We start from the raw sequence: 27,980 nt of genomic DNA on the forward strand, positions 1-27,980 counted from the left end.
TCCCAGCCAAAGCCAGCTCCCTGAGTTCGGCTGCCCGCCGGGGTCCTCAGGCCTGGCTCCCGGGGCTCCTGGGGTTTCCCCTCCCCCGACTGCGCGCCGCCAGCCTCCCCTCCCCCCGCCCCGCCCACGGCCCCTCCCCGCCAGTCCCAGGTCCCTCCCCTCCCCCCTTATCTCTCCCGCCCCCCCGCTCCCCCCTACGGCTCGTTCGCCAGTTCCGGTCACGTTGCTGGGTGTTTACGCCTGGAGCCCGCCCCGGACCCCCCTTCGGCGCCCCGGAACCCCCCGGAGACCCGGCCCGACAGCCCCGCAGCCTCGCAGCAGCTGATGGCGCCGCAGCCCGGGCGGGTGCTGCGGAACCCCAGGCGCAGCTAGCGCGGGGAAGAAGAGCGCCTCCCCCCACCCAGCCTGGCCCGGACCCAGGGCCCTGCTGGCCAGTCGCTCCCTCAGGTCCCGAAGGTGAGGAGGCCGGTGGGCGTGGGGGGTGGACAGTGGGGGTGGCCACCGGCGGGAGCAGCGGGGCCGGAGCTCCAGCTCCCCTGGGAGGGCTGGCGCTGGGCTGGGCACCGCAGCGCGCGGGAGGCGGACAGGACCCGCGGGCTGCTGGCAGAAGTTGTCCTCCACCACCCGGACTCAGGTCCTTACCGGCCCTGGCGAAGAGTCCAGAGCGGCCTGAGGTCGAGCCACCGCCACCTCCTGCCACCTCCCATCACACACGTCTTTATGCCTTCCTTTCCCTGTGCTTCCTGGTACCCCTCTTCCCCGTCCTCCTTAGTCTCCATATCCCCCTCTGCCTTCTCTGGGAGTCATATTGGAGGCATAATCAGGCAGAACACCCAGACTGAAGGGGATGGGGGCTCCAGTTTCTTCATACATCCCACTCCCGTGTCCCTGGACACTCAGCTTTGCTGAGGCTGGGTGTCCTGAGATCTCTCCCCTTCAGTGGAGGGGGAACCCATAGCCTAGGGGTAACCGAGGAGGAGAGGTTCTGGAGTGGAGAGGATCACAAGACCCCTGGGGAAGATGGCTCCACCCACTGGCCGGGTGAGCCCACCTTGCAGAGTATCAGACATTTGTCAAAGCCTGACTTCTTGTTCCCAACTCAAGTCCCTAGGAGAGCCAAGGACTTGGGGGGAGGGGGGTTACTTTCTAATACATGTACTTACTTGCCTAGGTGATTCCCAATAACACTGAACTCATTCTCCCTGTTTTACCAACATTCATTGTGCACCTGTTCCATGCAAAGGATTCCCAAAGACAAGGTCTTGCCCTCAGTAACTTTATGGCTCAGAGCAGAAGCCAGGCACCCCTGTGCACTCACACGGAGGTTGCCGGGGGGGCAGGGAAGTGTGATACATGGTAGAATGATTCCTGGGAAACACAGCAATGGAAGGGAGTCATTCCAGCTTGGTGAGGGTCAAGGAAAGGTTAGTAAGAAAGGTAGCCTTTGAGTAGGGCCTTGAAGGATGGGGCAGGTTTAGGAGGCAGAGAGAGGGGAGAGGGATGTTCATCCATGGATATGGGGTGAGCAAAAAAGGTAGCATCCCAAAGAAGAGGAGATCAGACTGCAAATGTGGACTGTGTTTAGATTTGAAGGACCTTAATGCAGGGTGAGCACCCAGTGGGGTGCTCCTAGTTGCCAGAAACTATAGTTGTGTCTATTGAGCAAGGTACTTAACCTGTCTGAGCCTCTGTTTCCTCATCTATGGAGTGGATATACTGATAGAACCTTCAATGTAGGGTTGTTATAAACATAAATGAGTTAATATGAGTTAATATATGTAAAATGCTAAGAACAGTGCCAGCCATTTATTATTGTTATGTAAGTATTACCTGTGCAGTGATGATTATTATAAGTATTATTACCTGTGCCTCCATATCTGAGAAACACTTCTTGAGTTTCTGTTCTCCCACTACCCGAGGCCTCAGAGCCAGGTAGTAGAGAGGAATAAAGACTAAGAAAAATAAAGGACGTAATTTATTTATCCATTTATTACCATGCTTGCCATGTCTAATATACCTACCCTGACTATAAAAATTACAAAAATGAGTTTAATATTCTCCCCGAAACAAGAAGGCATTCTTTTTTTTTTTTTTTAATGTTTACTTATTGAGACAGAGCATGAACGGGGGAGGGTCAGAGAGAGAGGGAGACACAGAATCTGAAACAGGCTCCAGGCTCTGAGCTGTCAGCACAGAGCCCGACACGGGGCTCGAACTCACGGACCGTGAGATCATGACCTGAGCCAAAGTCGGACACTTAACCGACTGAGCCACCCAGGTGCCCCAAGAAGGCATTCTTAAAGAATTTTAACAAAACGTGGATATTGAGTGTTCAGAACAGTACAAGGATATTTGTTGACTCAATAAGTACTTTCAGTCCCGAAGAGAAAAGAAACACGAAGAAGGAAATTGAAACTGGGACAAGAGAAGCAGTCAGGGGGTGAGGGGTGGCAGAAAATGCAAAGTCCACATAAGCAGAAAGCAAGAGTCTTCAGTTCTGGTTCCTCTCCCAGCCGCTTCGTCTGCCTGAGGGTGAGATGGGGCAGCAGAGGCCAGGGGACATTGAGCAGATTGAGGGAGGGGGAGTGGTTAGCCACCCAAGAAAAGACTGGACTTTAAGAGTGATGTTCAAACCTTTGATTAGCAGAAGGCTTTTCTCCAATGAATTGTCCATCATATAAATGAGGGGTAAAAATAACAAAACCTCTGCCTTGTGCCTCCAACCATTTTGACAACTTCTGAGACTCCTCTGTGGAACTCTGGGCTCTATGTAGCAAAATTTGCAAACCAATGATTAGGATGATCCCAACTGCCCCTGGAGCCCTGAGAGCTATGATTCTGCATTTTCTGTGGTTCTTCTAACCCAAAGAACTATAACAAGGGAAAGGGGAGAGAACTATAGTTTCCTATTTGCCATGTCCGTTGGAATCAGATAGCTGGCAAGAAAAGTGCGTACCCAGAAGCTTCAAAAAGACAAGCAGGAGATGAGGTCATTTTTAGAGACCAGGAGCCCAGGCCTTAGAGAGTGAGAATTGTGTTGGGTTAGAGGGTTCCTGAGCCTGGCATTTTGTCTGTAGTTGGAGACATGAGCACAGAAGCATCCTCCCAGCAACTTCCCAAGGGGAAAAATACTTGTAACTTGCAGACAGCTGAGAAGCATGGCAAAAGTACCCGGGATTACCTCTATAAACTTGAACCCTGTGTTACAGGCCCCTTTTTTATTTTTAAATAGACAATATGTTAAATGAACATTTTTCATCAAGCTAGAAAATTAAAACAAAGAAGAACTAGGAGCACAGGAGAAGGTGGGCAGGGAAACAGTACAGACCCTGAGGTGGCCAGGACAGTGGACAAAGGCAAGGGACCCTTCTCACTCTAATCTGTGAGGTAGGACATCTTGGGCCGGATGTGGGGAGAAGATAAAGCTGGTAACTCTAACCCTTCAGCTGCTGCCACTGGCCTGGACCAAGTTCTCAGGCACAAGCTTCTTCTCAAGCCAGAGGTTTCCAGGACTTACTTTCCTTCTTTCTTTCTTTCTTTCTTTCTTTCTTTCTTTCTTTCTTTCTTTCTTCTTTCTGTTTATTTATTGATTTTTGAGAGAACGGGAGTGGGGGAAGGGCAGGGAGAAAATCCCAAGCAGGCCTCGTACTGCCTGCGTGGACCCCAACACAGGGCTAGAACCCACGAACTGTGAGACCCGAGCCAAAACCGAGAGTCAAAGCTTGACATACTGAGCCACCCAGGTGCCCCCAGGGCTGCATTTCTCTGGGAAAATCTGACATTTTCCCGGCTTGGGCCTTCTGAAGTGTGACAGCCGCAAATAAGAGATCTGTATTGTGGTTCCCCTTCCCCACTCCATTTCCCGCTCTCCCCCAAACAAACTAAACAATAATGTGTAAGAAAGAATATCTGCCAAGATCATTTGTGACCCAAATTTCTGCCCTGAGAAGAGCAGCCTGCCTAGTTGGAAACAAATCCTCAAGTCCTTCTGGGAAGGCTCAGAAACAGCTGGTTGGCTCAGCCTCTCACAATGGCCAGGGTCCAGTCTCCAGGGCTGTGTGGAAAAGGCTTTTACTCTTCATAGACACTTACATTTCAGCAGTTGGGAACAGATATTTTCTCTCTTCATCATAAGCAGAGGCCCACGTGCCTTCGTCCTCCAGGTGCGCACAGACCAGACACATAGATGCAAGAGAAGCAAGAACTCCCCCCCACCCACATGCATGTGCACATACGTGCACTCCTCGAGGCACACACACAGACTCAGGGACATGTGCAGACACACAGGCACACACATGCCAACATAGTTTTACAGCAGCACAGACAGAGCTTCTCCGTTCCTTCTGGGTTATGCACCAGTATATGTGACTGCCTACTGGACATCTATTTCTCCCCGTTTAGGTCTCTTGAACATGTCAAATCTAACATGTCTCAGGCTTCAACTTATCTCCTCTGTAAGTCTGCTCCTCCATCAGTCTGCCCAGCTCCACAAATTCACTCACTTGTACATTCCACGAGTATTTACTGAGTATATTCTATTTGCCAGATACTGTGCTAGGCACTAGGGAACAGGAGGAAACAAAACAGAGACCTTCCTCTTATGTTGCCAACAGTCTGGCAGAGGAAATGGGCAAGAAGCAAAATGTAATATACTCATGTGGTGATAAATTCATGGGAGAAAAACAATGCAGATTAAGGGAGTGGAGAGTGACAGAGGGTTCTATGTTAAATCAGGTAATCAGAGAAGGGCTCTGAGGAAGTAACATTTGAGCAGAGTCCTCAATGAAGGGGAGGAATGGGCCATGGGGGTATCTGGGTGAAGGGTATTCCTGGGAAATGGGACAGCACACACAAAGTCCCTGAGGCAAGAGCGTGTGGCATATTCAGGAAACAGTACGGAAGCCAGAGTGCCTTGGGTGGAGCCAGCAATGGAAGAGCAGTAGTAGAAGAGAGCAAACAGGGCCAGGGACAATTGTATAGGATCTGGTAAGAATTCTGGACTAGGAATTAAGTGTGATGGGGAACCGTTGGGGGGTTTTGAGTGAGGAGCAGGGAGACGTGATCAGACTTGCTAAAGCAACTCCAGCTGCTGCATGGGAAACAAGGCAGGAGTGGAAGAGAGAAGCCAGTCACAGGCTACCACAGTGATACATCAGAGGGATGGTGGGAGCTGGGACTAGGGTGACAACAATGGAGATAGTGAGAACCGATTGGATTCAGGATGCACATTTTCAAAGGTGGAGACAACTGGATTTGCAGATGGATTGGCTGTGGAATATGAAGAAAGAGAGGAATTAAAGATAACTCCTAAGTTCTTGGCCTGAGAAACTGAGAGAATAGGTAAAAATCAGTGCCATTTATCAAGATGGTGAACAGTGGGCAAGAACATGTTTTTAAGACAGATCACAAGAGTTCAGTATTGGGGCATGTAAATTTGAGGGACCCATTAGACATCCAAATGGTGGTCTTAAGCAGTCAGTCTAGCATACAGGAGAGCGTTAGTTTAGGGGTCAGCATATAAATGGTAGTTACAGCCATGGGATTGGACAAGATCACCTACAGAGAAATTATAGATTAGAGAAGAGGTCCATTGTGAAAGAGGTCTAATGTGAAAGGTGAGGAAATGTAGAAAGATCCAGCAAACATATCTGAGTTGCCCAAACTGGAAAACTAGGAGACATCCCAAACATTCACCCTCCCCATCGTCATGACTTAATATAATCCATTCCCATGTGCTGCCAATTCTACCCCCAAAATACACCTGGAACCTCTCTTGGTCTTCATCTCCATCATCTGGTCCAGGCCTCTATCATCTCTCACCTTGACCACTGCTCCATTCTCCCAGCTGACCTCCCACATCCATCCTGCCCCCTCTAATCTGCCCTCCCCATAGCAGCCAGAACGATCTTTTAAAAATGCAAATCAAAAAAAAATTTTTTTAAAGGGGGGTACCTGGGTGGTCCAGTTGATTAAGCATCCAACTTCGGCTCAGGTCATGATCTTGCAGTTCACCAGTTCAAGCCACGTGTTGGGCTCTGTGCTGACAGCTCAGAGCCTGGACCCTGCTTTGGATTCTGTGTCTCCCTCTCTCTCTCTGCCCCTCCCCTGCTCATTCTCTCTCTCTCTCTCTCTCTCTCTCTCAAAAATAAATAAAACATTAAAAAACTTTTTTAATGTAAATCATATAATGCCCCTCCTCTGCTTAAAATCCTTTAATAACTTCCCAATTCAGGGGTGCCTGGATGGCCCGGTTGGTTAAGCATCTGATTCCTGATCTCAGCTCAGGTCATGAGCTCATGGTTTGTGGGACTGAGCCCTGCATTGAGCTCTGCACTGTCAGTGCAGAGTCTGCTTGGGATTCTCTCTCTGTCCCTCCCCAGCTCTCTCACTCTCTCTTTCTCCCTCTCTCAGAATAAATTTAAAAACTTAAAAAAATAATAATAATAATAACTTCCCAATTCATTCAGTATTAATCCAAAATTCTTGGCATAGTTTACAAGACTATGGCCCGATCCTTCTCTTGCTAACCTCTCTTCCTGCAGCCCTCCCCTAATACCTTACACTTCAGTCCTCACTGGCATTGACAAAGTCTCTGTTCCCCGAAAAGACCATGTGAAGCACTTAGCATAAGGCTTGGCACATAATAGGCACACAGTAAATGTAAGCTATCATTATTATCCTACCTCAGGGTTTCACAAATGCTATCCACTGTCTCAAATGTTCTTCTCTTTATTCTTCTAACTTCTACCCCTCCTTCGAGTCTGTATTACTTTTCTATTGCTGCATTAAAGATTTTCATAAACTAAGTGGCTTAAAACAGTATCAGTTTGTTACCTCACAAGTTTCCAAGGATCTGGAGTCTGGCACATTTTAGCTGGGTCCTCTGCTCGAAGCCTCAAAAGGCTGAAATTAAGGCTGGCTGCATTCTCATCTGAAGGCTCAACTAGGGAAAAAACTTGGTAGGGATGCCTGGGTGGCTCAGTTGGTTAAGCGTCCAACTTCAGGTTAGGTCATGATGTCACAGTTTAAAAGTTCGAGCCCTGCATCAGGCTCTGTGCCGACAGCTCAGAGCCTGGAGCCTGTTTTGGATTCTGTGTCTCCCTCTCTCTCTGCCCCTCCCCTGCTTGTGCTCTCTCTCTCAATCTCAAAAAATGAATAAACATTTTTTTAATCTATAAAAAATAAATAAAATAAAAAATTTTAATGTTCATTTATTTTGAGAGAGAGAGAGAGAGAAAGCATATGTGTGAGTGGGGCAGGGGCAGAGAGAGGGAGAGGGAGAATCCCAAGCAGGCCCCATGCTCAGCACAGAGCCCAACAGAGGGGCTCGATCTCATGACCTCAGCTGATATCAAGAGTCTGGTGCTTAACCAGCTGAGGCACCCAGGTGCCCCGGATTTTGTTTTTAAGTAATCTCCACACCCAGTGCGGGGCTGGAGCTCACAACTCTGAGATTAAGGGTCACATGCCCTACCCACTGAGCTAGCCGGAGCCCCATCCAACTCCTCTTTTAAAAAAGGACTCTGCCACCTGACTTCAGCCCATAGAGTTCATCTTAGTAAAATACACATCAGATCTTCCTCCTCTGTGACCTGGAAGAGCCCAGGGCCCTGGGTTAAGTTTAAGTCAGAAAAATGGATTTGAACTGGGAGAGGGTGTGCTCTAACCATTATGCTGGTCTACCAGCTGGTGGGTGAGCTGGGATGCTGGTGGGATGGGTTTTTCCACTCCACAACTCCCTCATTTTAGCCATGAGAAAACAAAGAGCCCAGAGAGGGAGAGGGCTTGCCCAGAGTCACACACCTGGTTAAGAAGCAGGCTAGAACCTGCCTCTGTCTCTCTTTATTGACTTTGTTGCTCCATTCGTGTTCCTCCCTGAGAAACAGAAAGGCTAAAGTTACATGCAGGCAGGGGAGTGAAGCCATTTATGTTCCTGGTTCCCTGAAGACCTCTGGTTCTTCATCTATTAAATGGGAATAATCATACTCCCCTGATGACACATGCATGAAGCTTTGGTGAGTAAACGGGGGAGAGAGCTACGGCAGTAGAATTGTCTACCTGGTACCAACAGGAGCCCAGACTGCAGGACATTATGAGGGATCTGAGGGGGGGCAGGGCAGATGGCCCCACAAGATGTGGGCTTACCTTCTCGTCTTTCCCCCAGGTGGGGCCCAGGCCTGGGTTGCCATGGATACCGTGTCCCTGGAGCATCAGATCCAGAGTGTGCAACGCCACATCAGCTTCCTGAAAAAGGAGCAGATGGCCCTGCTTCGAGACCTGCACCTGGAGATCCTGAGGCTGCAGAAACGCTGCTCAGGTGAGGCCGGAGGGATGGTGGGCAGTGGGGGCCATCAGCAGTCATCACCATCAGCAGTCTCTGATGGAGTGCCCCCCATGAGCCTCCCTAAACCTCACAACAGACCTGCCAGGTGAGGGTCACACCCCTTTTTCTGATGAGGAAACTTGTCTTGGGGAGATGAGACACGAGTTTTAGAGCAAAGGGCTCTGGTTCAGTAGCAGAAGAAAACCTGGAGCCATTCTTAGGGATTCCTGTCCTTTGCCACTAAGTGTTCATCAAGCACTTCCCAAACCTTGCAAGCCCTCAAGCTAGTTGGGGAGATACGCACACAGGATAGTTGGGGGCGAGGGCGGGGGGGGGGGGGTAACATTAAGACTTACAGAAAATGAAGAGGCCCGGGGCGCCTGGGTGGCTCAGTCAGCTGAGCTCCCAACTCTTGGTTTTGGCTCAGGTCATGATCTCACGGTTCATGGGTTCAAGCTCCGTGCCGGGCTCCACACTGCCAGCACGGAGCCTGCTTGGGATCCTCTCTCTCTCCCTCTTTCTCTCTCTCTGCGCCTCCCCCATGCTTGCTCTCACACTCTCTCACTCTCTCTCTCTCAAAATAAATAAAATTAAAAAAAAGAAAAGAAAATGAAGAGGGCCAATGAGAGGTCATGGGTAGGATCATGTTCAGCCTAAGGTGTGGGTGATAAAGGAGACCAGGCACCCCAGGCTGCCCAGAGGAGGGAGCATTTCCACTCCCTGAGGCTGAGATGTAGACCTGCTGAGACACTACGGGGGAATGAGGGTGGAGAAAGCATTCCAAATGAAGCAAATAGCATGGCAAAGTCCAGAAGGTAGGAAATCAAAAGCTCGGGGAAAGTTCTATTTGACTGGATAAAGCTGTGCTTAAGGCTGGTGAGAAATACAGCTGGAGCCAGATAACAGAAGACCTTGACAAGTATCAGGACAGCTAAGAAGTTTGGCCTGTCCTCCTGGGTAGTGGGGAGCCCCTGAAGGTTTCTGAGTAGCATCATGCTCTTTAAAAAACTCGGCAGTTGTATGAATTGGAGGGGGAGGGAGGCAGGGATACCAGTGATGAGGCTGATGCAGTGGTCGAGGGGAGAGATGAAAGGGGCAGAAAGGGGAAGACCAGTGGGAGACAGGGTGAAGGGAAGGACTTGACAACCAACTGGATTTGTAAACAAGACAGAAGGAGGTACCAATAATGAAGCCAAATGCCAGCCCTGACCTCTGCTCTTGGACTTCAGGCTTCAGCTGCCCGGCCCTCTCAGAGGCTAGGCTCTGGCCCAAGTGCTCATCCAGGCCGAGTCCCCAAGTACAGGTGTTAGAGGCAATGACTCATAGAATGGGTCACCTGAAACAGCCCAACCTCTTTCTTATACAACTAGATAAACTGAGGCCCAAAGAGAGAGAGAGGGAGAGAGAGCACGCACACCACACAATATGTCAGTGACACAGCCAAGATTAGACCCCAGAGCTGCAGACTCCCAGCTGTGCATGCCTCTTGCAGCTTTCTGCATACTCTCTCCCCAAGATGCTCAGATTTCTACCTCCCTCCCAGCCTCTGCTCATGGGAGGCTCCCCATTCTCCAGAGGGAAACTCAGTGACCTGCCTGGCTTCTCACTCTGGCTTCAGAGCCTGGTCGTCCTGACTCTCGGCCCCCACGCTGTCCTTGGCTCCATATACAGATTCAGCTACTACATTCCTAGGCCAGGCTCCCTGCAATCTCCCCGGAAGCCTGGATGGCATCAGGGGCCAGTCCATGGGTCAGGGATGGCCCATGCAGACTCACTCCTGCCTGATGCCACTTTCTCATTGCAATAACAACATTAAAGGAAAATCAGGATGAGTGGACCCTAAGACCCTATAGCTCTTGCCCTGATTTCTTTTTGCTTTGCCTGAATTCTGAAGACCTGGGTCCTTCCACTCAGGACACAGGCCAGGACCCCAAAAAAGTGTAATAGGCAGGAACAGCCCCCACCACCCTCCTCAGCCTGCTATGGGACTGCAGCCTCTCGGTTATTGATTCAGGAGATAAAAATAACACTGGGTTGGCCTGAAGCAGCCACTACTGGGGCTGAAATACCTGAATAAGGCCCTTCTTCCAATGGGTAAAAGAAAGAGGAGAAAGGAACAGAAAAAAGAAAAATTTTTTCAAGGGGATTAAACAGGGACTTAGATGGATGCCTGGTTGGCTCAGTCAGTAGAGCATACAACTCTTAATCTTAGGGTCATGAGTTCAAGCCCCATATTGAGCATGGAACCTAGTTTTAAAAATAAAACAAATTAAGGGGCGCCTGGGTGTCTCAGTTGGTTAAGTGTGCAACTTTGGCTCAGGTCATGATCTCACAGTTTGTGAGTTCAAGCCCTGTATCCGGCTCTGTGCTGACAGCTCACAGCCTGGAGCCTGCTTCAGATTCTGTCTCTCCCTCTCTCTCTGCCCCTCCCCCACTCATGCTTTGTCTCTCTCTCTCTCTCTCAAAAATAAGTAAACATTAAAAAAACTTTTTTAATAAAAAATAAATTTATACATATACACTTATATACATATATGTATATATATACGTATGTGTGTATATATATATACGCATATATGTATGTATATATGTACATGCATATACATATGTAAACAGGGAGGGTGCCTGGGTAGCTCAGTCAGTTAAGTGTCTGACTCTTGATTTTGGTTCAGGTCATGATCTTATGGTTTGTGAGATCAGGCTCTGAGCTGATAGCATGGAGCCTGCTTGGGATTCTCTCTCCCTCTCTCTCTGTGCCCCTCCCCCGCTCATGATCACACTCTCTCTCTAAATAAATAATAAATAAACTTTAAAAAATACAAAAATAAACAAGGACTCAGAGGCTGGGAAGCAGATGGGAGAGGGGATGAGCTAGTATAGGAACCAAGTGGGCAGGGCTTCAGAAAGAGGCTGCCAAAAAGCGGTGGCACTCAAAATGAAGGGGTTCTAAGAGGTGGGTGGGCATATTCTGGTTGGTGGGGCAGCCTGGATGATAACAAGATCTGCCCCATGTATTCAGCACTGACTCAGCCCTGGGTTGGGCCCTCTGTCTATTTCTCTAATTTAATCCTAACAATAGCCCTTTGAGAGGCAGGTGCAATTTTGTCCCCATTTCACAGATGAGAAAACTGAAGCCCAGAGAGGTGCTGCCACTGGCCCAAGGTCACACAGCGTATCTGACCTCACTGCATGCCCTTCTAAAGGGAAGATGGGCAGGGAGATTTGATGGATGGGGGAGTGGAGCCCAACTAGGATTCTATCTCCTCTCCCCCAACTTCCTGGTTAAGAGTGAAACCAGCCCCATGGGGAGTTAGTGGCAGAGCCAAAATCCCTTGAGCTACTCCAGGGCCTTGCAGGAGGGGCCAAATTGGCTCCAGGAAGCCCTGGAGGGTGGAGGCATCAGGGTCCTCTCTGGGGCTCCAGGAAGGAGGTTCAGACTCAGGTCACAGCAAAAAGCCCTAGCAACAGTTGGCCTCCCAAGGGAAGAGCCAGGTGAGGGCCCCACAAGACTAGACTGTGTAGGTGCTGTGGGCATTGATGCCAGAGATGTGCTACCTTATCCCACTCCCAATTTCACACTTCCTTTAGGCATCTGACTGCACCCCTGCAGGAACACACACGTGCTCCAGGACAGGTGCTTCCTGTCACCAGTTGCTGCTGGGCTCCATCCTGCCCTTTTCCCAGCTTTTGAGCCTTGGTGGAGTCCAGGGCGCTGGGGTGGGGCTGAAAAAATGATCAAACTCAGCTGACTGAGGAGCAGAACATTCTGGGCTGTGAGGAATGGGGACTGGGCAGACAGGGAGCTGTGTGTCTCTCCCCCCCCCCCCCCCCCCCCTTGGTGGCTGGGCTGCCAGTGAGAGCCCAGGAGGAAACCTCTCCTACACCTGCTACACCGGTCCCTTAGCGGACTGACCCCGCCCCCTCAGCAAAAGCCAAGTGCCATTCAGGACTTCTGTCACCAGGTGGCGCTGTCCCCCTTGAAGCCCCTCTTCTTACCCTGTGGAATATGGCGGAAAACAGGGCTGAAAAACAAGCTGGACTGATGTTCAGAAAATAACACAGGCACGACAGTACTGGCTGTGAAAATAGTGAAACGCATGTGCCCTATTGGTAAATAGCCACTGTCCTGAGTCCCCCTCCAGTGCCTGCAAGCAGCCCAGACACTTCGCACGTGCACCAACTAAACACTAAAGGGGCTGTGCCCTGCACAGCAGGCGTCTTCCAGAATGGCTCTGATTTGTCCTCATGTTAGATAATTTATGTTACCTCTGGGAAGGAGCTAGTACTCCCCCCCAGGCCCCTCAGTCCCACAGGGATGAGCTAACCTCCAAACGCAGGCCACTGCACTTGCACTGGCAAGATCTCTGGGCTTAGAATCAGGCCAATCAGGCCTAGGCTGTGCCTTGCACCTGTCTTCACTTCTTCCCCTCACTGGACTGCAGTAAAATAGGTAAGGGAGATGGTTTAGATGGTTTCTAAGGATGCTAATATTGTCACTTTTACTGAGCTGTGATTCCCTGATCTCTCTCTCTCTCTCGCTCTCGCTCTCTCTCTCTCTCTCTCTCACACACACACACACACACCACTACCTTTTATTTTCTTTCCCCCCAGAACTGACTCATGACCTGGAGATGAGAGAGGCCCAATCTCACCAGCAAGGTAAGAGAAGGATGACTGGTGGGGAAATAGCATGGGGGCCCAACAGGTTACCTTTTCCCCACCACTTGGTAGGACCCAAGCCTTCTCTGTCCCCAGTCCAGACTCGGGGGACTGCCACTCCTCAGCTTCTTCAGCAGAGTGAAGGATGTCAGCCCCACCTACCTACTCATCTGGGTGACATTGTGCAGTGAACAACCTGTGCCACCATACCTTGTATCCATGTCTCTGTACAAAGTAGGAAAATGAAGGCAGGAAGGAGATGGTATCTTGGAAGTCCACCTGGTCAACCTCATTCCTTTCTGTGACCCACCTCCCTAATCCTTCCCATCCTTGCATAATTGATCTCTACAGTCAGTGTCCACACCCTCCAAGATGCTGAATGCTGAGATGCAACACAATGGCAGTGGAGTCCATGGCTTCAAGGAACATTGTCTAGATGAGGAGAAAAAAGAAACGCGTCAGCAAATCCTTCATTTTCCAAAAGCGTGACTTCTTCCCATTGTAGCAATTCCACTAAAATATCTGTTTACAGATTGTTACTTCACCCATAAAATGGAGGTGGGGGGGGGGGAGATGGTGTTCAATGGAGATGAAGTTTCAGTTTTGCAAAACTCACAACAATGTGAGTTTACACTACTGAACTGTACATTTAAAAATGGTTAAGAAGGTAAACTTTATGTTGTTCTTTTGCTACAATTGAAACTTTATTTTTTAAGGGAGGGGTTCCATTGTTGAGATCTTAATCACCAAAGTTATGTGATCTCTGAGAACTGGGACTGGATGTTATCCATCATCTCCAAGTGCAAGACATGGAGAGGGACTCAGTGAATGCTTAATTTAAAATGAATCACTATGTAGTCTTTCTTAGCAGAGAGGAAGTTAGCTGGGAATGGACTCCCTGCCATACTGATGTGCTGCTCATAGATCAAGAGCACCTGGGTGGCTCAGTTGGTTGAGTGTGGAGCATCCGCCTCTTGATTTTGGCTCAGGCCATGATCCCAGGGTTGTAGGACCGAGCCCCATGTTGGGCTCTGCAGTGAGCATGGAGCCTACTTGAGATTCTCTCTCTCCCTGTGCCCCTCTCCCTTTTGGGCGCTCTCTGTCTAAAAAAAAAAAAAAAAAAAGGCTACATACGAGACCAAGACTTAGGTATGGAGAAGGCTGGAAATTTTAAGTAAAATACTGAAAACCCTACAAATCCTTTCCGTATTTGTTCATAAAGTTCTAAACATTTATAGACTTGAACGAATTCTACCTACTTCTTTAAGTGGCAACACGGGCAACCTCTTCATGCTTGAGTGCTTGGAGGAAGGAGGCATACATCCCAAACACCAGTTCTGTGACAACAGCAACCTTCACCCCACCTCTGAAAGGGTTTCCTTCCTCTGAAAGGGCTTCTGGGGTCATCTGAGCTCAAGGAACTGCCCAGCATCCTGGTTTTTGTCCTCTCTCTCAGGGGGGTGGACAGCTCCCTTTCTTTGTCCTCCTACCATTTGGCTGGTTTTCATATTCTTTCCTGAGTCGCCTTTTTGGCTACCTTTTGTCACCTTTCAGCCATCTATGTCTCTACAATCGCTCACATGTGTTAATCCCAGGATATGTTGCCGGCTGAAATGGAAAGAATTAGGATCCAGGAGGCAGGGGTCCTCAACTCTGGGGGCACATTAGAATCACCTGGGAACATTGAAGAAGTACCAGTTCCCGGGTCCAATCCCAGAGATCCTGATTCAATTGGTCTTTGTTAGGGCCCAGGAAACTATGTTTTAAAGCTCTCTGGGTTGTTCCTATATATATACAGTGTTGAAACCCAGCGCCTTGGGCAAAGGCACACAATAAAGAAGTAACACAAAAGAAATTACAAAATGTAACAAATGCCCTATGAAAGAAACAGCAAGGTTCAGGGCACACTAATTGCGCTTTCTCACCCACATTCCCAGGTCCCAAGTCTTTCAGTCCCTCACTTTTGCATGTCTCTCCTACCTCCTACCGCGGATGGGGCTTTTGTACAAGTTGTTCCCCTCTGCACAGCACCCTTCTCTCTCCTCTTCACTGCTTAACTCCAGCTCATTCTTCCAACTCATCCTAGCCTAAGTGGTTCTTCTGCTGAAAAGCATGAAGGTCACAGTATCCAGTTAGTTGTGGCATTGGCACATGTCACTGATGCAACCTCACATGCATTTGTGATTATGTACTATACCTCTCCCACTATGCTTTCTGTAAGCTTCATGAGGAATGTTTTATTATCCACCATATCCCCAGTGCGTAGCACAATGCATATAGTAAGGGCTCAACAAATATTTGTGGGTGTGCATGAATACTGGTCGGGGAGGGTTTTGCATTTCAGCTGAGACCTGAAGAATTAGAGGAGAGACCAGACGGTAGGATAGGTGCCAGGGCCCCGAGGAAGCGACCGGCCTGTGTAGCCAACGAGTGGGAGTGAGGGAGAGCGCGGCCGGACGGGTGGTCGGGGAGGTGCCGGGCTCTGTAACGTGGCTCGGTGAGCTGTGCAGGGTCGGCCAGGCGGAGACCGTCACCTCTCCTCTCCATCTCCCCTCTCCAGAGGCGGCGTCCCGGGAGCTGGAGAGCAAGTGCCGCGCACTGGAGTCGCAGCTGGCGGCGCGGGCGGCCGCCAACGCCGAGCTGCGGCGGGAGGTGGCGCAGCGCGAGGCGCTGGTGTCTGCGCTGCGCTGCAGCCTGCGCACGGAGGAGCGCCGCTTCCTGGAGGAGCTGCGGCGCCGCAGCCACCGCGCCACGGTGCTGGGCACCGAGCTGCAGAAGCACACCGAGGCGGCCGCCTACCTCTCCTGTCAGCTGCACGCGGCGCGCCAGAGACTGCAGACTCCGCGCCCGGGCCCCGCCGCCGCCGCCGCCGCCGCCACCGAGCCCCGGCCCCGCCGGCGCGCACAGCGGGCCCGCCGGCCGCCCGCCGCCGAGGCCGCCGCCAAGGGCCCGGGCCGGGACTGGGCCGCCTGGGACCGCGCGGCCCGCGCCCTGGACGACATCGACCCCATGCCCGATCCCGCGCTCTTCCTCTACGCCCGGAGGCCCCCGCGGCCCAGCGGCCGCAGCCCGCGCCAGCCGCCTCCCCAGGAGCCCCCGGACCGAGCCGGCCCGCCGGCCGCGCCCAACCCGCCCAGCGCGCCCGGGGAGCCGGAATAGGCGCGGGGCTGCGGGGTGGGGAGTGGGGAAGGCCGGCCCGGCCTCCGGCTAGGGACGCAGCTCGGGCCGCGCACGCACGTCCCGGGGGCCGCGGGAGCCGGCGCTCCTCCTGGGAGCGGACGGAGGCGGCCCCAGCTCCCCTAGCCCGCCCAACCTCCCCCGCCTTTTGTATTGTCCTCCCCCGAGGGAGCTCCTCCGCGGGGCTGCGAGAGTGCACCTTTTTTGTGGAGAGGGCTTGGTGTACGGATGCTGATCAGTTCTCCACCCTGTTGCAGGGAGGGGAGGGGGCGGAGGTCACGCCCTGCCCCGGGAAAGCTGACAATCGTTGGACGGGAGGGGGAAGGCTGGGATGGCCTACAAAAGGAACGCAGTGGCACTTAGCACCCCTAGGCCTCCCAGCTCCCCCGTCGGGCCTCCCCCAGCCCCGCACGGCTGCCCTGCCCGCCAAGCCTTCCTTCGAGGGGAGGCTCGAGCTAGGGGCTAGCGGCTGGACCTTTTTCCTCTGATGCCGCTTCTCCTACCCCTACCCTGCTGATAGGTCCTTACCGGTGAGCACCCAACACTTTAGAGGCATTTCCTGCCAGAGCCCCTGGTAGGGAAATTGTGACGTGATGGAAGTTTGAACTTCTGGAAGGTAGCACCCATAGACCCTTGGAGAGGAGTACAGAACGGGTTTGGTGACAGAACCTGGTCTAGAGCTGTCTCCAGTTCAGTCCTTTCCCAGGATGCTCATCTAATATTTAGACCCCGGAGCTGCGCTAGGGAAGCCAGGGGGACACTCCTGAGTCCCCTACGGACATACGGACATACGTCCGGCTGTGGAAGGGCACAAAAGGCCGTCCCCTTCCGGATGCAGCTGGGAACCTGAAGGCTGCCTTGGGAGCTTTCCTAGTCCTGTTTATTGGTGCTAATTTTGCCCAGCTGCACCCAGAGCCGGGAAGAAGGGCCGGGTTCTTGGAAGTGGATGTAGTTGAGAGAGGTTTGAGTTTGCTGGGGTGGGGGGAAGGTAGGAGCACAGGTTGGTCCCCTCTAGGGATGCCCCTGATCCTACCAGAACTGACAGTGGCCGGGTGCATCTGTCTAGGATAGCCAGTAGTGAAATGGCAAATGAGACACCCCACATCCTAACTACTTGCCCCCAGCTCCCCTCTCCTGACCAAAGGCAGGAAGTGCAGTTCTGGTCTAGTGTGGCCCCCACCCCAAGCCCAACCCCTAGAAAGACAACCCCCTAGAGCCCCTTCCCCCATGCCATGCCTCCTCTGATGGTCCTAAGTGCCTGTGAGGTCTTCCAGGGGCTGCTGAGGGAGGGTGGGGGGCAGGGAGAAGCCCTTACCTCTGTCACAAGTAGCGCGTCCTGGCAGATCCTGTCCTGACTGAGGCTGAGCATTCTGTGTGTCACCCAGGATCTGGGAGTTGAGCAGAGCCAGTCTCCAGGGGTGGTGAACCCTTCTTCCATCACCGTCCCTGTGATGAACAGGGGGAACCCCCAATCCTGTCCTCTTTCACTATGTTGGAGGGAGTGGGAAATCCCCAAGAATCAAAACCAGTGAGCACACTCTGGGCTCCCACAAATATGCTGTCCTTTCCCAGCTGATTGCACTCAGGACTGCTGAGACTGCGCAATAACTGGGCCTCATCCGGGCGTCCAGCCCCTGGAATGCAGATGCCCAAGGTGTGGATGCCCTTAGGACAGACAGGACAGACAGTGCTGTCTCTCACTCAGTCTCCGTTGGGCCACAGTGTTGGCCTGGAGTCCTTGCCCTGCCCTGGCCTCTTACCCTTCTCTCCTGCCCCGTGGTTGTGCCTCTGCCCTCCGTGTCCCCCCTCAAGTGTGTGTGACTCACTGTACCCCTGGTCCCGTTGCCTCCCTTTCAGAGGTGCCTGTGTGAGGAGGCCTCTCTCCTCTCTTGGCTGCACTCTCCTGAAGGGACCCAAAGGACTGTGGGAAGGAGGGAAAGGGTGTCTTTCTAGAGCAACCCACCTAGATCCTGAGCTTCCACAATCACACTTTTGGGGTAAACAGGGTGACTTTGTTATGTTGATTCTTCTACAGAGATGGTGAAGTACTTTATCCACCCCCCCCCCCACCCCCCCACCTCCCCCCCCCCCGCCCACCTACTAAAAGCCATAGCTATGCCTGCCTGGCCTCCCCCAGCTCTATAGCAATAGCCCTTCCCCTTCCCTCCTGGGTACCCAGGGTGTCTAGCCAGGGGGCCTCCACCACACCCCTCCCCCAGGGAGCCTCCGGCAGCTTGTCTGCCTCTCCCCAAGTAACCCCATCAGCACCTCCAAATTCCTGTCCCTCTTCTAGCAACCAGAGATAATGACAATTATTTGTGGGGTGCTTGGAGATCCCCCAGATGAAAGGTTCTGAGTGCTGGCTGACTTGCTGACTCTCACCTGAGGTGTTGAGGGTCTGGGAAAGGAAATAAGCCCTCCTCCTCCACTTAGCAAGCTGGGGGGAGGGGCTGAGGGCTGAGGCAGATGGAGGGTTCCAATTTTAACCAATTCCTCTTCCCCATTCTTCTAGAAATAACGGACTGAGGACTTCCCTCTATCCACCTGCCCCACGTGCAGCAGAATGGGACTGGGAGTCAGTAGCCTGCCCTTGGCCTAGGAGCCCCAAATTCTTTAGCCTCCAGCTCTCTCCCTCTCCTAGCCTGGGGGACCCACACTGCCAAAGGAAAGACCGCTTCCCATGAGCCCCTGGAATGTGTGGGTGACTAGAAGGGAAAGGATCGTGTCTCCTCCCCGCTCCACTCTTCTCTGCAGCACCATGAGTCCCCATTGGGGAGGGGCATGCTGACAAGAACACTCAGGGCCCCCCCCCGCCCCCGCCTCGAGGTGGAGTTCCAGCCACACACCAAGTATGGATAGACCCAGGAAGGAGAGCTGCAAGTGGGGACCCCTCCCTGTTCTGGAAGCCAGCCAGGGACAAGTGGCCAATGCAACATGAGACTCTATACCCCTGCCCCCCATATCCCACCCACAATGGCCTGCAGATTGGGGGACCACTCCAGGGCTGAAATGGGGTAGCCCTTCCCCAAGCCAGAAGCAGAGTAGAGGTCTCCCCATGGAGAAGAGGGAGGCCAGGAGGGTGTGGAACAGCATCTCCTTAGTGCAAAGAGCTGGGGATCTCTAAGCACCCTCTCCCTGAGGTGCCAGCCTTGAATAGGGACATGCAGGGCTTCCACACCACCTGGCAGGAGCCCCATTGGTGGGGCAGAGGGATCCTGCTCTAAATTCTCTGTTGGCTGCGCTTTTTAATCCAATGCTTTTCAGAGTGTATTCACTCACCTACAGAAATAGAGCCCTGTGCTTTAGGGGTGACTGTCATATGCCTTATTCTTAATAAAATATCTGAAAAACACACACGTCAGACCTCTTCTCTGTGGGCACTCTGCCCTACCCGACCTCTGTTCCTGCAGGAGTGGGAGAGGATGTGGAGGACATGGTGGTTTCGGAGGCCGCCTGTGGGTTAGGTGAAGTCTGGGAGCTGAGACTTTGAGTCTTCTCACTGGATATTCCTCACAGGCATAAGGCACTCATCTGAGGCGTCCCAATGCTCAGGCTAGCCCTGTCCCTCTCCCCATGGCACCCCAAACCGAATGAACAAATGAGACCTTAGATCTGAAGCTTCTGACTAGCGTTGGGAGAGAGAAACCGGAAGGACTCCAGGCCTGGAATTGCCCAATGTCTTGGCAGGGAAGAGTCCTGCGGTTCTGGCATCTTTGGCCACGCTGGTTCCCCTTTCCTGACACCCACGCCCATCTGATCCGGCTGCAAGAAGCCCAGCATCCAGAGATGAGCCCTATTCTTATCTTCCACTAATGAGGGTTATCCTGAGACTGCATTCCGGGAGCTCAGCACACCCAGCACCCACAAGGATTTAAGCCCGAGCGTTTTCCGTATGGGTCTATGTTGTGGAGAAAAAGCAGCAGCTCTACATTCGGGGAATTCGGGGAAAATACTGGTTTGCCTGCAACCCTTCTGATAATAGGACCCATTGCTTCCTTTTGGGGAACTGCTCTCCTGCTATCTCTGATCCCCGTGTTGGGGAGGGGGCGGGTGCTGACTCTACCCACGTGACCCAGGTAAAGTAAGGCACACTGATTGGTTTGGAGATGGGCTCGTGACTCAGTATGAGCCAATGAGACTCAATCTCAGGACTTCCGCTGGAGCCATTCATTCAACACACCAAGTTAGATGCTAGGGATCCATCAGTGAACAAAACGGGACTATAGGGAAATAGACACGCGAGTGGCTAAACGGCGGAATATCCGCCTGGAGGTCTGGCGTGTTGTTTGCTATCGCAAGGGATAAGGGTGCCTGAATATGAAGCTTTCATACCAGAAGCAGAAGCAGGAGAGATGGAGACAATTCCCGACAATTAAGCTGCTGGATCCAGCTATGCCTTGATCCCACGTACCCGTGCCCTTGTCAGTTATATTGACCAATAAACCCCTCCTCCTCCCGTACTTCCCCCCCCTTCCCTACTTTTGTTTTTAAGTGGTCAGCATTAATTTGTACATTTTTTTAACTTTATTTTTTTGAGCTAGTTTTAAAAAAAATATTTATTCAGGGGGAGAACGCAAGCAGGGGAGGGGCAGAGAGAAGGGAACAATGGATCCTAAGAGGGCTCTGCGCTGACAGGCTGACAGCAGAAAAACCTATATGGGGCTCAAACTCATGAAACCCGAGATCATGACCTGAGCCTAAGTTGGACCTTCAACCGACTGAGCCACCTAGGTGCCTGGAGCTAGTTTTAGACTTAGAGAAAAGTTGCAAAAATAATACAGAGTTCCTGTATACCCTTTATCCAGCTTCCCCTAATATTAACATTTTACTTTATCATAGTACAATTAAAACCAAGAAATTGACATTGGTACATGATTAGTAAGACCACAGACTTTAGGGGTGCCTGGGTGGCTCAGTTGGTTGAGTGTCTGACTTCGGCTGGGGTCATGGTCTCCTGGCTCATGGGTTAGAGCCCCCAGTGGGGCTCTGTGCTGACAGCTCAGAGCCTGGAGCCCTCTTCAGATTCTGTGTCTTCTCTCTCTCTCTCCCTCTGCCCCTCCCCCACTTGCACTCTGTCTCTCTCTCTCTCTCTCTCTCTCTCTCAAAAATAAATAAAAACATTTAAAAAAGAAAAAAGAAAAAGACCACAGACCTTATTTGAATTTCACCAATTTTTTCACCAGTGCCCAGTTCCAAGTTTTTTTTTTTTTTTTTTTTAAGTTTATTTATTTACTTTGAGAAAGTGAGCAAGCTGGGGAGGGGCAGAGAGAGGGAGAGAATTCCAAGCAGTCTCCACACTGCCAGCATAGAGCCCAATGTGGGGCTTGAACTCACAACCTGAGAGATCATGACCTGAGCCAAAATCTAGAGTCAGATGCTTAACCAACTAAGCCATCCAGGAGCCCCTGTTCCAGGTGTTCTATCCAGGATCCCATTGCATTTAGTTGCCTTTCCTTAGTCTGCTCAATCTGTGACATACTTTTATCCTTGTTTATTTATTTTTAAATGTTTATTTATTTATTTTGGAGAGAAAGAGTGAACACAAGTGGGGGAGAGGCAGAGAGGGGGAGACACAGAATCCAAAGCAGGCTCCGGGCTCTGAGCTGTCAGCACAGAGCCCCACACAGGGCTTGAACTCACAGACCACAAGATCATGACTTGAGCCAAAGTCCAACACTCAGTCGACTGAGCCACCCAGGGGCCCCTGTGGCATGCTTTTTAAAGCCATTTTGAGTGTGGTTTTACTGGCTTGTTAGCCCCCAAAGTAAGAACAAATAATAAGTGTGGGGGTGGGGGTGGGGGGATAGGTGGACCACAGTCAATAAATTACATGAATAAAATATTTGTAGAGCTCTAGGGAGGGGGTAACCATTTCCAGCTGAGACCATAAAGGAGTTTGACAGAAACAGTGATATCTGAGCTTGACTGTAGACCTGGGATGGCTTCCACATCTGGCCTATGACACTCTTCCCAGGGAAGTTGGCATAAAGAAAAGATAAATGACTTACTCAAGGTAAGTAAGGAGGTTGCAGTGAAGGAGTCGGGGCTGGAGCTAGACTTGAAGTCACATGTATTGATTCCTACTCAGTGTGTCCATATGGAGCAGGCAGGCATGGGGCCTGGGCTGCCCCATCACAGTTCCTTGCTCTAGCCTCTGGGGGATCAGATTTGAACTCAGGATGGGCTAGGACCAGACCTGTAGCGGTTCCCATTCTGAGAAGTGTGGCCCAGGTGTCTGCTGGTCTATTGCCTTTTATGAGAAGGAAAGCCTAGCCCTAGATAAGCATTTACCCAGGACTCTGGGGTTCCGTGTTCAATTCGAGAAAAAGGAGAGAAGGAGAAGAGAGAGAAGGAATTGGCCTTAGGGTCCCCTCACAAACCTCTGAGGGAATCTCGGCTGACCCTAGCCCAGAGAGATGGACTGTGCGATGTTTCGCCAGATAAGTCAGAGATTATGCATGCAAACCCCTCATTTTACACATGGAGGACTGAGGCCCAGGGCATCTCTATGACTGTCATCCCCTCCCTCCTGCCAGTTCGGCCCACACAGATTTGGGGTGGAAGAAGGTGAAGCACTTTCTCCCTATGGGTCACTAGAGTCAAGCCAGTGAGGTAGAGGACTCTCTCCTGCAATCCAGGAGTTTGGGTTCCTGCTCACCTCTCCAACCTGCTGGGAACTCTGAAAAGGAGAAGGGAAATAGGAATGCCCAGCCGAGTGGGTGTATCCATCATCACACTAATTAGGGAGGTGGGAGGCTTTAGGCAAGCTCATTATGCAGTCTAGGTCTCAGTCTTGATAAACCTCCCTTCATACTTAGCATCTTTACTCAGGAGTGTCACCCAGGCAGCCCTGAGGATGGGGACTATGTAACAGAAGCCTGCTAGGGAAAGGGGCAGGGGATCCGTGGAAGCTAAGTTGCACGTTCTTAGGCTGCTGAGACTGGTTAGTGATTAGGCCCATGGACACGTTGGTCACTAGCACCCATGCTGACCAGTAGGCACTCAGCTCCTGACCATGGAGAGGATGGTAGAGGAAGGCTAGGGCATGGTACAGGCTGATACATCTCCAAGGCTCAGCCTGGGTCTCAGCCAGGTATTGTGGGAATGATCTGAAACTCTGGATAAAAAAGTCAAAGCATACAGTTTGCAAAAGGGATGTCAGACATTACAAGGAAAACCCACATATTATTAACAATGATGGGGGGCGTCAAAGGTGAGCCCCTGGGTTGCTAGCGACATTCTGTCCTCAGCGTCCTGTGGAGCCCTCACAAAGGACTGCTTAGTGCTCTCTACACCCAACTCATTCATTCAACCAGCAAATGTGCATTGAGCACCTACGCTGCACCAGGCTTTGGGAAGATGCTGGAGATGCCTAGATAAATAAGGCATGGTCTTGCTTTTAAGAAGTCCCCCAGTCTAGCCGCTGGATGCCTCACCTGAGAGCCAGACATGCCAGCTTGGCCAAGACAGTCTCGGTTTATGCTGCTTATCCCAATGCCATTATCAATAGTGTCCACTTTCGCTCTCAAAAGTGTCCTGGTTTGGAGAATAAATTACATGGTCACCTTAACCACAACATAATGTATAGGCACTGGTGGAAACAGTTGTGGAAAGTGGCGGGAGTAGTTGCTGTAAAGACCATGATGAAGAGGGGCGCCTGGTTGGTTCACTTGGTTAAGGAGCCGACTCTTGAGTTCAGCTCAGGTCATGTTCTCACAGTTCTTTTTTTTTTTTTAATTTTTTTTAACCTTTATTTATTTTTGAGACAGAGAGACAGAGCGTGAATGGGGGAGGGGCAGAGAGAGAAGGAGACACAGAATCGGAAGCACGCTCCAGGCTCTGAGCCATCAGTGCAGAGCCCGACGCAGGGCTTGAACTCACGGACCGCGAGATCGTGACCTGAGCTGAAGTTGGACGCTTAACTAACTGAGCCACCCAGGCGTCCCAATGTTCTCACAGTTCTTGAGCTCAAGCCCTGCGTCGAGCCCTGCAGCACCATCAGCACGGAGCCCGTTTGCAGTTTGCAATTCTCTCTCTCCCTCTCGCTCTGCTCCTCCCTCCCTCAAAATGAGTAAATATATATATTTTTAAAGACCATGATGAAGAGACATGGGTGGAGGCAACCCGAAAGCAAGAAGCTACTTAATATGTCATTGGAGGTTAGACCACTAGACTACCGAGAAAATGGCCAGAAGATGATGCTTTTTTGTGTGTATCTGTTTTCCTCTCATCAGGCTTACTGCTCCCAGCATTAAAATTGAGCTACGTTTCTGGTTATGAGTAACGTCACCAACATGGAGGGGGCTTCCACGTTCAGCTACACTGGACTAGGTACGGTTCTCCACATTCCTTGAACTTCATGGATACAAACAAAGTACCCATCAGCTGGGAGACTGGTTAAAAGAACATAATCGAGCCATAAAATGCAATGAGAAGGCTCTTTGTGTACTGATATAGAACAATCTCCAGAATGTATTGCTAAGTAAAGAAATCAGTGTAAATAATAGCAGGTACGGGGGCGCCTGGGTGGCTCAGTCTGTTGAGCGTCCGACTTCGGCTCAGGTCACGATCTCACAGTTTGTGAGTTCAGGCCCCACATTGGGCTCTGTGCTGACAGCTCACAGCCTGGAGCCTGCTTCGGATTCTGTGTCTTCCTCTCTCTCTGCCCCTCCCCTGCTCATGCGCGCATGCGTGCTTTCTCTCTCTCTCTCTCTCTCTCTCTCTCTCTCTCTCTGTCAAAAATAAATAAACATTAAAAAAAATAGCAGGAACAGAGTGTTACCATTTGTGTAATTAAAGTGAAAAAATATGTACACACACTCACACTCCTATATACAAAGAATATAAAAGAACTGGTAACCTTGGTGGTCTGGGGCAGGTGAGATTTTTACTGTATAACCTTTTGTACTTTTCGAAAAAATGTTTTATTTATTTTTGAGAGAGTGCAAACAGGGGAGGGACAGAGAGAGAGGATCTGAAGTGGGCTCTGCACAGACAGCAGCGAGCCCAATGTGGGGATCAAACTCACAAACCATGAGATCATAACCCAAGCCAAAGTCAGACACTCAACTGACTGAGCCACCCTGGTGCCTCTGTACTTCTTGAAATTTGAACCATGTGAATATGTTACCTATTTACAATTCTAAATAAAATAAAAGTGGGGACAAAATAAATAACCTGAGTGAATAAATTCCCAGAGTCCTTCCTTCTGTGTCTGCCCATATGATTCCTCTGACTTGCTTATTAAAACTCATCTTACCCTTTGAAACTCAGTTCAAAGCAGCCTCTTTCCAGAAGCCCTCCCTGACTGCCTTGCCTGCACAGTCAAAACAACCTTCTTTAAAGGCTTTTATTCTGCAATCTTGGACATGAAGCTGCTCTGTGCATCTCACTTCATCCACCAAATTGAAATTTCTCCTGGCAGTGACTGGCTCTGAGTTTTTCTTTTTAATTTTTTAATATTTATTTATTTTTGATTTTTAAATTTATTTTTTTTCTCTTTAAGTTTTTTTTTTTTAACGTTTATTTATTTTTGAGACAGAGAGAGACAGAGCATGAACGGGGGAGGGGCAGAGAGAGAGGGAGACACAGAATCGGAAGCAGGCTCCAGGCTCTGAGCCATCAGCCCAGAGCCCGACGCGGGGCTCGAACTCACGGACTGTGAGATCGTGACCCGGGCTGAAGTCGGACGCTTAACCGACTGAGCCACCCAGGCGCCCCTTTAAATTTATTTTTGAGAGACGAGAGAGAGAGAGAGAGAGAGAGACAGAGACAGAGACAGAGACAGAGAGACAGAGAGAGAAAGAGTGCAAACGGGGGGAGGGGCAGAGAGTGGGAGGTAGGATCTGAAGCAGGCTCCAGGCTCTGAGCTGTCAGCACAGAGCCCAACGTGGGGCTCAAGCTAACTGCAATACCATGACCTGAGCCTAAGTTGGACGCTTAACCGACTGAGCCACCCAGGTGCCCCAAAAGTTTATTTTTGAGAGAGAGACAGAGACAGAGAGACAGAGTGTGAGTGGGGGAGGGGCAGAACGAGAGAGGGAGACACAGAATCAAAAGCAGACTCTATCTAGGCTCTGAGCTGTCAGCACAGAGCCCAGGAGGGGCTTGAACTCATGAACCATGAAATCATGATCTGAGCCGAAGTCGGATGCTTAACCGATTGAGCGATCCAGGCACCCCTGGGTCTGATCATTTCTGATCTTCCTGAAGCACTGAGCTTTTGCAAGACTGAGTGAATCACAAGTGTTTTACACTACCCAACGTGCTTTGATGACCACTATCTCCTCACAACAGTTAGGTGAGAGGCTAGACAGATGGGTGTTTTTATTTGACAAATGAAGCTCCTGAGCTTCATTTACTGGGGTGAAAGTCAAGTGCTATGCTCAAGGTTACAAAAACGGACAAGGTAGAGGTGGCAGGAGGCAGATTTCCAATCTAATCAAGTAGTAGGTTCATACACCTTCCTGACTGCTGGCCTTCCTTGTACACCCAGTAGTCAGGTCTTGCTTTTATTTCCAGGCTTCTTTTGTTTTTTTTTAACGTTTATTTATTTTGGGGACAGAGAGAGACAGAGCATGAACGGGGGAGGGGCAGAGAGAGAGGGAGACACAGAATTGGAAGCAGGCTCCAGGCTCTGAGCCATCAGCCCAGAGCCCAACGCGGGGCTCGAACTCACAGACCGCAAGATCGTGACCTGGCTGAAGTCGGACGCCTAACCGACTGCGCCACCCAGGCGCCCCTATTTCCAGGCTTCTTGTGCGATGGTTCAAATGTATCTGCCCCGGTCTAGTTCAGCGCCCCCTCATCCCCCACACATCAGCCAGAGCATTTCTCACCTCCCTTCCTCCTGCTTAAATGCTTAAAGACTTTCACTAGCTCCTCTCCCCAGCACCTGTACTCCAGGACAAAGTCCACTTTTCTCTGCAATTTTTACGAGGCCCTAGGACCCGCCCTAGCCGGCCTCGGCAGCTTCAGCTTACCAATTCCCATCAGATCCTGGCAACTGTCAGGAAATATGCCTTAAACACTTTCCAGGCCTGTGCGCGAAAGAAAGAAAGTCCCCACTCTCTCCACCTGGAGAATGTCAGCTCACTGGCAAGAGCTGGTAAAATGTCACCTGGGTAGCATTCTCTGACCTCACTCCTCAGTCTCCACCAAAACCCAACACCTAAACTAATGAAAGACTGTAAACAGTGTCTAGCCTGTAGATTTAGCCTGACCCAGCTCTGCTTCTTGCTCTCTGTGTGACGTTGGTCTCAGCTTCCTCCACTGCGAAATGGGTATAATGTACCAGCCTGCAAGTAAGGACTCATCTGGTGGGAGGTGTCGGAGGCCGCTGGTAGGGGGGAGCACGGTGTAGCTCAGGGCAAAGTTTGGCGGCTCCATTTCTGACACTGCTTACCTTTTAGTTGCCCTGCACCCCTTCTTCAGGAAGCTAGACCCACCCCAGCCCCACCCTTTTTCAAGCTTGGTGAGGAGGGCGCTGTGGGTCACCGCAGATTAGAGACCGCGTGGTCATTTGGCTGATTTGCAATAGGAAGCAGAGGGCCATTGGGGGAGGGGACGCTGAGCAATGGCAGTCCTAGAAGAGTCACTACCCAAGGTCAGGGCGCCCGCGGGACAGGCTGAGAACGGCAAGGACGTCTCTCCGCAGCCCCGCCTCTCAAGGGGGCCAGTAGCTTCTCAGTACCCTGAGTCACAGTGCGTTCCCTTTAAGGCGTTCGGGAAAGTCACCGCCTTGGTGGACGGCCAATGAGGCGCGGTGCGTTTTGTCCCTCGCGGGCTTCCGTGGGCCGGGCCGGGCGCGGGGGCGGGGCAG

The 27,980-nt window shown here is 51.2% G+C and overlaps 1 protein-coding gene across 1 annotated transcript; it reads left to right on the plus strand.

Annotated features, from left to right (window-relative positions):
* Window positions 1-204: 204 nt before the first annotated feature.
* On the plus strand, window positions 205-19,513 carry CCDC92B (coiled-coil domain containing 92B). Its single transcript, XM_043583427.1, has 4 exons — window positions 205-456; window positions 8,165-8,317; window positions 12,935-12,982; window positions 15,543-19,513. The coding sequence occupies exons 2-4, from the start codon at window positions 8,188-8,190 to the stop codon at window positions 16,139-16,141; spliced, it is 777 nt and encodes a 258-aa protein (XP_043439362.1). The 5' UTR covers window positions 205-456; window positions 8,165-8,187; the 3' UTR covers window positions 16,142-19,513.
* The last annotated feature ends 8,467 nt before the right edge of the window (window positions 19,514-27,980 follow it).

Source organism: Prionailurus bengalensis, chromosome E1 (genome assembly GCF_016509475.1).
Source record: "Prionailurus bengalensis isolate Pbe53 chromosome E1, Fcat_Pben_1.1_paternal_pri, whole genome shotgun sequence".
NCBI classification, from domain to species: Eukaryota; Metazoa; Chordata; class Mammalia; order Carnivora; family Felidae; genus Prionailurus; species Prionailurus bengalensis.